The 12274-nt window shown below is 37.8% G+C and overlaps 1 protein-coding gene across 1 annotated transcript in view; it reads right to left on the bottom strand.

Moving 5' to 3' along the window:
* The window catches only part of LOC130548980 (adhesion G-protein coupled receptor D2), a 63365-nt gene that overhangs the window by 25691 nt on the left and 25400 nt on the right, over positions 1-12274 (bottom strand). Inside the window, exons 21-23 of the mRNA XM_057326085.1 lie at positions 11585-11626; positions 5185-5238; positions 161-305 (exon numbers count right to left, since the gene is read on the bottom strand). Of these exons, the coding sequence (XP_057182068.1) occupies positions 161-305; positions 5185-5238; positions 11585-11626 (241 nt within the window). The remainder of the gene's footprint in view (positions 1-160; positions 306-5184; positions 5239-11584; positions 11627-12274) is intronic.

Below are 12274 nucleotides of genomic sequence, written 5' to 3'. Positions count from 1 at the left end.
GTGACTAATGATAATGATTTATGGCAAAAAAATCCCAAAATATGGAGATAGCAGTGATATGTTTTTTAATAATTAATCATGTAAAAAATAAATACATTAGACTGAATGCATGTATGCAGTCGTGTCGTTGATGTCTGTAAGATAATGCACTGCAGCTTACCTGTTTTGCTGTAACTCTGAATGCCGCTGTCGCTGTGGGTGGAATGGCTGGTGTTGACCGTGTGCCTGTCCGCAGCCCCTGCTACAGGAGAGCTGACCTGTCGAGAACTGCTCACTGAACTGGAAGGTCTGGAGCTGGCACAGTTCTGAGAAACGGATAATGAAGAGATCTTATAAACGCCTTCCTATAAATTACAGAATGAAATACATTTACATATTATGGACTTTCTTTGATTGAAATAAAAGGCTTTGACCTTATACAAAACCTTATAAATTAGGCACTAGTATACCCACACCAAGTATTAAAGCATAAAAGACTTGTTAAGAAATCGCCATTTCAGTATTCAGCAACTAATACTAAATTGTGATAAGGTCCTTTTACATGAAGTGCTAAAGGTAAAGTAGCACAAACGGCCTGATGATTTTTCAGGGTCTGAGAGGTATAAATCGAAGATTTAAAAATATGAAAAATTGTGCCTTCAATTACTCGTTCTCAAATTATTGCAAATCTGTATACATTTCTTTGTTCTATTGAACACAAAAGAAGATATTTTGAAGAATGTAGGAAAGCAAACAGTTCTGGGGCACTGTTGACTACCATTTTCATTTTTCCTACTATGGTAGTCAATGGTGGCCAAGATCTGTCTGGTTACAAGCATTCGTCCAAATGTCCTTCTCTGTGTTCATCAGAACAAAGAAATGTATACAGATTTGGAACAACTTGAGAGTGAGTAAATGATGACAGAATTAGTGAACTGCTCCTGTAACACCCTTATCTCAGAGAAAAAAATGTAAATCTAATACAGTATATCATAAATACATAATAAAATAGATATACATTTTTAATATAGTTGCGCCAAAATTCATTACAAGTATGAGCAAAATGTACACACACACTTCATGGAACAACCGCAAAATAAATATCCCCATAAACATCATAAAAAAACTAAACTAGATTTGACATAAAAAACCACAGTCAAACCCCTTGCTATCACAGTACAACATGTAATGCGCTTTGACATGCATAAACTGTTTCAGCCCTGTTTAAGAAACGTAAAGACTTGCGATCCGTGATGTTCTCTTGCTTATGGTTACAAGTAGTAAATGCAATTCTACATTCAACATTTAAAATCCTAAATCTGAACACTTTACAACAAGAAATGCATATACTGTACACATCTCTGTATTTCCTATCCTGTATCATGTCAAAACTTGAATTAGGATCAAAAAACTAATCTGCCTCCAATTTATATCTATATTTCAGCGCTGTCAGGGATCCAGACCCTGCTAGTACCGTAGGACGTACGTTTTTCATTTGGCCGGTGCAACTGACAGCTTTATTTTTCTCAAGCAATCTGCCACAGTATGTACAAGTGTAAGGTCGTAAGGGTCAGGTGACAGTTGGTGTGAAGCGCTCGGGCAACCCTGCTCCGCCTCATACATATGCAAAAAACATAAAGAGAGGGAGAAAAGTATGTTGTGCAAATGGGGCTTTATTAAGCTGTATTTTATGCCATTATCTACCTTTTACAGTAACTAAGTGCACACAGGCTGAAGTAGATCCTTGAGAAATCGGTATAATTACGAGACTGCTGTTAGTCAATGCAGGCTCATTTAAAGTCATTGGATAACTAGGGAAAATAAACCAATCAAATGTAAATGACTGATTTAAAGGTGCAGTGTATGAAATTTAGCCGCATCTAGTGGTGAAGTTGCGAATTGCAACCAACGGCTCACTCCACCCCTCCCTTTCCTAGCACTACGGTGGCTGAAACAGGACATGCATGTCGTCATGTTTTCGCTTCTTTACCGAATGAGATCATGCATTTATGAAACATGTCCATTTAGGGCTACTGTAGAAACAACATGGTGAATTCCATATGAGGGGACCCGCAGTATATGTAGATAGAAATAGCTCATTCTAATGTTATAAAAACATAACGCTCCATTATGTAAGGTCTTTTTATACACATCTGAAGACATAGTTATGTATTATATTGCATTTCTATCAATAGATCCTCCAAAAAAATACACATTGGACCATTAAAGGTGAAGTGAGTAATTTCTGTAACAATGTCGTCAACAAACGAAATTGGACAGCAGGTTTGAACTACTTGTTGACGTCAAGTTGATGTAGTGCTCATTGTGTAAAACACAACCATCAAAGTCATCAATCTGTACAGTACATACATTAACAATTTAAAAAAATGAACATGTCCCATGTAAATAAAGTCTTTCTGGGACAGACTCACTGCATGCTAAATGAATTGCTGACTGTTAAGGCCAGTGATAAGCATATAATCAATAATATGGAAATAAACACACAATATACAAATTTCTAAAGCCACGTTTTGTATGGAGCGATTTTAGTCTCATTAATTATTCACACATAAAACACGATGTACACTTGCGTAGCCAGTTTCACATGCATAAAACCTAATTCACGTGCACAAATTATATATGTACATTCACAAAAAACAATTCATGTGCGTAAAATAAAATTATATTCTCATAAAATATGTTTTACAAACGCTTAATACAATTCACAGACGAACAACTGTGCATAAATATTTCGAAAGTTTAAAATGTACAAGTTTATCATTGAATGTGAATGTGCAAATCGTCACTCACGTGTGAATCGCCTTGGATTTGTGTGTGTGTATTTTGAGACTCTCTTGGCAGCGCTGTCCCTCCCACTTGAGTTGTCATCCTGTTTAGCCAATCAGATTCAACCTTACGATTCATTTGTAGCTAGCCGCCTTTTGGGAAATATCTCGCTTAAGGGGGCTGAAAAATCACTAAATTGGCAACACAGGAAGTAAGTCAAACTGCGCAAAAGGTGCGCAGTGCCGTTTTCCTTGAGTCCAGTGCTCTCCGCGTTTATGATTGGTTGAATGACGTACTTTATGAGAAAGTAGTAGAAAAATAGTTTTGTTTTACGCACGTGAATTGCTTTTTGTAAATGTATATTTACACTTTGTGCACGTAAATTAGGTTTTATTCATGTGAAACTGTTTACGCATGTGTGTATCTTGTTTTACGCCTGAATAATTAATGAGACTAAAATCACTCCATAGTTTTGTAATGCCTGTTAAAGGAGTAACTTAAAGTATGTGCCAAAATAATTATGTGTTTCTCAGTGAATACTGATTTATTTGTTTAAATCAACACCATTTGTGTCCATACAGCTGGTTAGTGGTCATTGAAAAACAGTACTAATTTTAACAAAGAAATCACACACATCACCTTTAAAGGTGGAGTGGTAGATTTGGAAAGGCGCTAACTTTAGCCTGCTAGCACGGAAATTATAATCCCACCCTCTATGCGATTCGCCGTCCAAAACCACGCCTCCTACAAACACGTGAATGTATTTCGTAAATCCACGTAACGAATTACAAACTAAATCCATTAAATTCTTCTCGAAGCATGTACATACCTGTCCAAAAGAAAGAGAGCAACCATGGTATCGTCTTTCAGACCCTTTGCCTACCAGAGCTGTCTTCATCGTGTAAAAGCCGATGTTATTTCGAGTTTTTCCTCTTTCATGATCCAGACGTTTTTTCGTCACTTCTTTTCAAAAACTGACTTTCGTTTTGTAGATTTACCTGTAGTCGGTTCCGCAGTAAAGTTTGATTATTGCTGATTGTCCGCCATTCTCCCTACATTGACACAGCGGACGTGAGCGCGCTGATGACACATGATGTCTGCGTGAACAGAGTGCGCAGTGGGATGCAAAATACGCTGAAAATGTACACATGACCAGTCACAGCGTTCGGCCAGAACATTTTGATTGGGCGAACGTTTTTTGGTTCTACTCCTTTCACAGACAAAATATAATTATAAAAATATTATTTGACCACTATACTTCTTGATTGCTATCAGGATGTAAAGAGATTTCCAACCAACATGAAAAAAATGTTTCTGGACAGGATCACCCACCATGCCTTTAAATAAAAATCTAAAATCCTTTACAATGTTGGTCTTATACGTTAAAAAGATTTTACTATTCATTCACGAACAAAGCCCATCCATCCGCCTACAATATGTTATCACTACTATATTGGAAGTCAGTACATTCCCTGACCACTGCCCTAATCCAATAAAGAAGAGTACATTTTCCTATCCCATTCTGGACTCCGTCCAGCACCAGGCTATTCGGTTAGATACAGTATATCACCTCTGGATTTATGGTGCAAAACGGCATTAGCTAAAAAACCATCCGCCACACGCGGCCAGCGAATCTCATCGCGTGGACTTAGAAAATTGGAAAATTGCCCAGAGAGCGCTAAAGGGTCCCACTGCTAATACGGAAGGCGACGATTTATCAGCTGCTACCTGGCACTTGCGCTTGGGGCCGCAGTCGTTTTTTACAAGTCCCAGTCTTAACAGTGTCGGGCCTGTCATGGGGTCAAAGGGAAGAGGGAGGGGGCCATATTCTAAAATCAATCCGCCTTTAGAAATTGTCTCATTCCGCACTCAATGACCTGATGGCGCGGCTGGGCCGAGCGGGACAAACTACCGTATGCCATAAACCGTGACAAGCCAAGAGGAGAGTTAATGTGGCCATTCATAGAGGAAGCGGTTGTAGTGTCTGTGGAGGTGAAGTGGGTGGAGGGGAGGACCGGTGGGGGGGTTGTCTATTAACTACTTTTAAACCGCTTTGGTGAAGCTAAGTGATCTCCGTCACCGGCAGCCTCGCGTATAAATACTGGCCTGACAGTTTAATGTGAAGGGACGAGCTTCCACGGGATTAGAAACATGTAACCCAGGGCTGCTGGTTGACATTGGCTGGATTGAGGTGGACTGAGTGGGTGTGTGAAAAGATGCCAGAAGCGAAAGATGTGTAGTCTCCGTATAAAAAAACAATGCATTACCCTGCATGAGGAATTCTTAAGGAGCAATTTCAGAAGCCCTCAGGATATTAGAAAAAACAACTGTAAACACACTGTATTGAATGTACTGTGATGTGGAGATCACATCTCTGTCAATGCAGCAACAGGAGATGTGAAAGCCGGGAAGACTTACCGAAAAATGTAAGGCTTTTCTTCGATCTTTGATTCTGTGGAGTGTGTTTCGAACCTGTGAACGAGAAGGAGGCAACGTATGTTTAAAATGTCATGACTCAATACTTAAGACTTAATACGAAACACTTTGCGCTCGCATGAGTCTCGGCCCCCTGCAAGGCGAAATTCAAACCGAACTGGGAATAGAAAAGGCAAATAGCCGCCATTGCATAAAAGTCAATGAGTGCTGTGGACCGAAATGTTCCAGTTTGTCACAGGTAATGGGTCCTGAAAGTGACATGTAGAGTCTGCAAAGTAAGGGTAGCGTCTTAACCTCTCATCCGTCACACTGTACGGGGGGCTGCGGAAATGAAGTGATAGAGGCAACAGCCACCCTTGCAGAACAAATTACATTTGTACTGTGTGAGAAAAACAGGGGAATGTTGCGAGATGCATGCAGAAGGACATACACAATGCTATAAACTTGTGCTGTTTTATTTATAAACATTATATCCTTATAGCTTCATCTTGTTTAACGTAGAATGTAACCGTGAACTTGTCAAATTGTGTATGACATCTATGTGATTAATTATTAATAGAATAGTTACTAATATAAATACAAGAAATAATCTTTAAAAAATTGAGATTTAATAATTCCAGCAATGATTAAGCAAATTATATAATTATTTATATGAGGTCCAAAAGTCACTACACTTCATTTTCCATATTTTTCCTATTTATATTATCAGCATATTAATGTCAATAAAGGTAAATAAATAACGACAGCATGAAATCAAGATGCTATGAACTCTGAAATCTGCCCTTTAGTACATAAACGGGTGGTTTGTCGGACAGGGATTAGACTAGTCCTAGACTAAAATAAGTGTAAGAGCTGTCCAAACTGAAAACAGCTTGCACTGACATATCTCAAAATACATCAGTGCCTTTGTGCTGTCTCAAAATCCACACATGTAATGTTTTTTGTAAGGCATGTTTGTTAAAACTACTTTAATTTTCTGATTAAACTAAGGTCTAGTCCTGGTTTAAACTAATCCCAGTCCAAGAAACTGCCCCAAAGAGTTAAGGTCAGAGCATGATGCAAGCAACGCCAAGGTCACGGGTTCGATCCCAGGGATTGCACATGCTCAGAAACAAATGTATAGTATAATGCGTTGTAAATTGCTTTGGACAAAAGCGTCTGCCAAATGCGTAAATGTAATGTAAATTTTCACAAATTTTTCAACACATTTTGTAAAAAAAAATCCTAAACTTTATTTTTAAGTTCAAATTCCAATGTAAAATGAGACAATTCTAAATTAGATTTGTATCTTTAATCTCTTTTGAACACCAATGCATATAATTATCACAGTAAAGCAACAAAAACAACTTTAAAACAAATAGTTTTGTTATTTCTTAACACAATAAAGATTTTATAATTCAACTGCACAATATAGAATCCACATTTTCTGTATATGACACTATTCTTGACATCACACAATCTAATCCAGCTGTTTCCAGCACTGAAAAATATTACATTCCATTCTGGCTGTCAGCGACCGAAAAAAAAACAAATCGGCCTGTATTTCCCGGCATGAGCGCCGGCCCTTCGCTGGTGAATATGCATTAGCTCTTATGACTTCATTAGGTCTGCTGCTGTCATAAATTATTGCTGCTATGCATACATATACACACACGGTAGCATGTTTTGTATAGACACCATCATGGTGATGACAGGGCTAATGAAGAGAACAGAAAAGCTTTGACAGCTACAGTCAACGGTAATATGTCAGATTTATAGACAAATAGACTCTCTTCGCTCGCTCGCTCGCTCTCTCCCTTTCTTTCTTTTCAGCAAATCGCGACACGTAATGGCTAAAGTGCGCTGTACCTGTAATGAATGGAACTGGGAAATCAAATCACTTGATTCTGGGTAAAATCATAGAAAGCAATTTGAAAGAAAGGAGCATTTCAAGCAACCCAGTTGTGGTGAAAGAATTGGCTCGAAGTTGCTGCTCTTAAAAGCCGTTTAGACGTTTTTCTCTCAAGGTTTTAAAATGATGTAGATCCTACACTCTATAATATATAAATACATTCCAAAGAATCTCCATATGAAAGCAATGCAAATTGGAAGACAAAAAAACTTTGGATGACCATTAAGCAAAATTTCACTTACATTCTAATGAAATGGTCTATCTAATGATCAAAGCAATGGTGTTATCCATTTTAATTTGCTGTTGGGGTGGGCCATGTACGTAAAAGCAAAAAAATTGATTCTATTGCATAAAATTATCAAGTGAATTGCAATCATCTATTATTCTATAAGTTAAAAGTAAGACAACACATATAGTATCTGGGAATAAATAAATGTTAATGATTACAAGCAATCTTATGTTAAAGGAGTGTTGCAACGGTGTGTCATGCATTCTGACTTCTTTACAATGATAAACGTGCTGTCTTCTCATGCTTAAGATGGTCAACTTGTCAAAAAACGAGTTGGGTGTATTACGTAGTATTTCTGTGCTCGATACACTCCCCCAGAGATCTTACAGGTTTCGTAAAGTTTTTTTCAAACATATAAAACTGTTTCGTAACAATTTTTCTTAGTCCCTTATTGGACAATTCTCCCCGAAAAGCACGTGCAGACGTCATTTTCACTTGTGTGCAAGAGAGAGAGAGAGAGCATACGTTCGCGAAGTTCAGGTGTTTGTTTGTTCACTGCATTTGGGTGATGAATGTTATATAAAGGGTGGATGTAACGCTGGATTTGGAGATTGTTTGAAACTGATATATGGAGCCGTCCCAGCGCTAAGAGATGCAGGACATGAACCACATGTGGTGAGTGAAACTGATGTCTGTGTTTTGTTGGCAATGGGTGCGCACGTGCTTTACTTCAGCCTACCCCTCCCCCCCACACGCGCCGTATGCTTTCGGAAATAATCGTACAGCTGTATCTATCTTTTATAAATGTGATCAAACTAAATACTCTTCGAAGATACGAAGTATGCAATACTACTCTATAGGTACTCAAGATTAATATGAGATTGGCAGAAACCGCGTGTGTTAGGGCCGCTTTAAATAAATGATTATATACAAACAAAATAACGAACTTGAACATTAATTTGCTAGCTTTACTGTAACAATTTTAATGTACAGTAAGTAAAGGCACAAACAGAATTGAATCTAAGCTATTTTACTAGAAAATATAACCATGTTCATCTTAGTGACATGTACTTGACATTTTCTGTGAACCTCAGGGGACGTGGTGCTGATCTCTCTCAAAAATGAAATTAAGACACCACTGATTTTACATGAGATAATCCAACTGTAGAGATGAATGAAACTTTAGCATCTCACTTTTCCCGTCTAAATATTCAAACTTTTTTGTCTTTGTATACTAACACTTTGATCATTCTCCACCGCTTTTCACCATTTTTCTATTAACCAAGAATTTCATTTGTGGTGTCCAAGGGTGAAACGTAATCTGCTGACGTTTCCTTTAACATCCCCTTTAACATCACAAAAGAAAAGAAAATTAGAAAAAAAGTAAATTCACAAACAAAAATAAAAAGAGGCCAAGATTATCACATTTGATATTTACAAAACCCTCTTGAAAAAAGCGTCAAGCGGACACGAGCTGCTCACAAATTGTGAAGACCCCTGGGTCAAGGAGAAGCAGGAGTTGGAAAATAGATTCCGACGTACTAAAACAGCCTCTTAAGCAAGAATGCACGATGATTTATTTTACAATGCGAAGAGGGTCAGTGGCGAGTCTCGGCTGTGTCAATACGGGGCTTGGTCTCAGGGCCGTTCCCTTACACATCTTTTGTAAGGAGTAGAAAGGTAGAAGTAAAGGTAGACAAAAGGCAGGGAGCTCTATCTGTACTCAGGGGTGGAGGTGAAGAAGGGTGGAGAAGAGACAGAAAAAAAGTGGAGTTGTAAGAGCTATATTTACCCATGCGCTCTGAGCTATACATTATGCATTGTTGGGATCAGATCGGATCCGGCAATAAACAAAGAAATAAACAGTGGATCTGCTATAGACCACTTCGCAAGATGTAAACACTGGTTCAGAAGCACTCGGTTTCATTTTTGTTTTATTTTTAAATCATCGTACATATTTAATTCTATCTTAAAGATATTTGTATAACATTTGGATTCCATTATAAATGTTCTGTTAGATGCATTTTGTACAAATGTTCGTGCAGTGTTAAAAAACTGAAACGGGAAGTCCTTCTAGAAGTTTTCTGAAGTGGCCAATATTTGATATATTACTTTACATTTACAGCACCAGTAAAAACGCTAGATTTGTAATGAAAACATTCAATGTAGTATTGACTGTTTTCATTATAAATCACATTGTCTGGATTAATACTGAGGAGAAATTGAATACAATAAATTTAAATTTTGGTTTGTCCATTGCTGCGTCCCAATTCGCATACTATCCGTCCTAAATAGTATTAGAAATTAGTTGTAGTACGTTCCTAATCATAGTATACTGAAATGAGAGTTCTCAAAGTACCCAGATGGTGAAAATTTGAAGTGTAGATCCATGGACACTCTAACGGCTAATATTATCCACAATGCACCGCGAGTGGGCGGAGTTTAGTGACACTTCAAATCAAATAAGAGATGCTTTACTGAATTAACAAATACATACACACCTAAATGCAAAGAAGGGCTGTATTTTGGCGATGTGACATAATAATCACAGTGTCGTCTAGGCAACAGCAGCCATCTCCATTTCGCGTTAGTAAGTCCCTGTGCGTGCATACTGTTTTGCTGTGCACAATGTACCTTTCCACAACAAAAACAGTACATACTTTAAGGGCATAGTTTAAGTAGGCAAGTTGGGACACAGCACATCTTTTGCTTTGATGACATCATACACCCCAGCTGACATGATCTCCACAAGTGCAACCACACAATATGGATTCATTCATTTACAATGTTTACACTTTGTTTTTTTTATTCAACTCACAAACTTAATAATAATAAATAATTATGTTAACATATATATATATATATATATATACAGTATATATACAGTATATGTATATATACAGTATATACTTGTGTATATATACAGTATATATAAAATGTGCTGTCAATGTAATGCTTTGTTTTAATACAATTAATTAAAAAAAACAATAACATGCATAAAATCGTGTACAGCATGTAAATACCTAAATAATGAGTGGTTTCCTAGCTATGGAAAAATTTAAGCTGTAAGCACTGTGGTCAACCCAGCCCAAACTGCTGCTCATGTCAATGTGACTCACCAAACCACACGTACAGAGCCCAAAACATGATCTTGCATTCAAAACACCCCGAGTGAAACAGAACAAAACGGAAATCGGAAAAAAAAGAAAGAGTTCTTGACTTTTTTAAAAGTAAAATATAACTTCAAACTTAAATGCAACACATTAAGAATGTGGTGCTGCTTTTTGAAATGTCTTTTCAATGCTTTGCTTGCTGGACCACCAATGTTATGTATGTCAAACAGTGGCGATCGTTGCCTCCTCTTCAGGGGAAGCAGGAATTCAAAATACGTGTTCAGCGCTTCACGTGAACCTATGTGCATCACACACATGACGGGCTAAATACATGTTTTGCCGAGCTTCGCATTACTGCTTCCCCTGAAGAGGAGTCACGGATCGCCACTGATGTCAAACTACTGTATCTTATCATATAATGTTCAATTTATTTATTTTTACATATATACATACGTTTTATTCATCTATACAGCTAAAAATAAAATGCGAGCAAGAAGACCTGCCGTGAATCCACCTCGGGTGGAAACAACCTGCACATAAGCACAGGCAAACACATGTGAAATATACAGTACATGCTGAAAAATGGATCTGAAATCGGCAGAGGACGGTTGTTTTTATATGCACGTGACTCATTCACATTCAGATTTCAGTTTAAGCACATATCCTCATTCCCAATTTATTTATATTTACTGTAGTTTTCTGACCTCTAAAATAGTATCTAAATGGTAATAACCGCTTTACAGTTAAATTAGCGCAACATCTGCCGAGTGTCCTGCATACATATCCGTGTTTCTCCCTCCGTCTCCGTCTCTGGCGCTGAACTCACTATGAGCTCTAATGTCAGAATGTTAAATGGAAGACCATGAGTTTAAAAACTTAAAGAGGCAGTGAAATATTGGCCAATGTGCTTGAGGGATGACTGGCTCTTTACTCCGGGTGTCAGTGTTTAATGGTGGGCCTGGATGCATATAAGTTAGCCCAAGCATGAAGGGCAGTGGGACGCTCACGTGGGGAAAAAAAAGAAAAGGCAAAAAGAGGCTCGCTTCAACATCCCCCCAGCTCTCCTTTCGTGGGGTGGGGGTCCCATCAGAAACATCATGTCATTTCTCTCACTCACTCAGTTAGCCTTGAGATGCACTGCGGACTTACCTCAGTGTTGTACATGCCATATATCAGGAAGATGAAGAGACCCTGCAAAAAAGAGAAGCAGATAAAATAAGAAGTTGTTTGATTCTTTTTCCCTCTCTTTTCTTTGAGCCTGAAATTAACTCGGACGACAAACAGTATTTTGTTTTAAGTCAGGTTTAACAAAGTTTTGCCAAACTGTAACTAGTTTGTTTTGCTTGGTTGGTTTGACAGGACAAACAGAATAAAACAGAACGCAGGGATCTTAAAACACGCTTATAGTAACACAATGAACATGTATGAATGTGTAAAAAGAAGATAACGGCTTTAAAGCTGCTTAACACAGCATTATTTTAAGTTGCAAAGCTTATATGTAAAAACTGAATAATGTACTATGGAAATGCTAGAAGTCTAAAGTAAAGAAATTCAGCTCAAGGTTTCCGAAGCTTGTAAGCAAGTGTGAGCAAGTACAGTACAAAGAACAGATTCAGTACATAGACCAATTGAAAGAAAGGAGAATAAAGAAAATCGATTCAAAGTTAACAAAAACTCTATAACAAGATCTGAATGGAGCACCATTGTGGTGTCCTTGCACAGCATGTACAGAAAAAGGTCACATATGGCGACATAAAAATAGGACTTTTGGTTGATGGTTGTGAACATTGAATATATTGATTAACAGTTCTTTTCAGGCCCGAAAGGCTTCTAGAAAGT

The sequence above is a fragment of the Triplophysa rosa genome, linkage group LG25, assembly GCF_024868665.1.
Source record: "Triplophysa rosa linkage group LG25, Trosa_1v2, whole genome shotgun sequence".
In the NCBI taxonomy this organism is placed as follows: domain Eukaryota; kingdom Metazoa; phylum Chordata; class Actinopteri; order Cypriniformes; family Nemacheilidae; genus Triplophysa; species Triplophysa rosa.
This window is presented reverse-complemented; position numbering and strand designations above follow the sequence as displayed.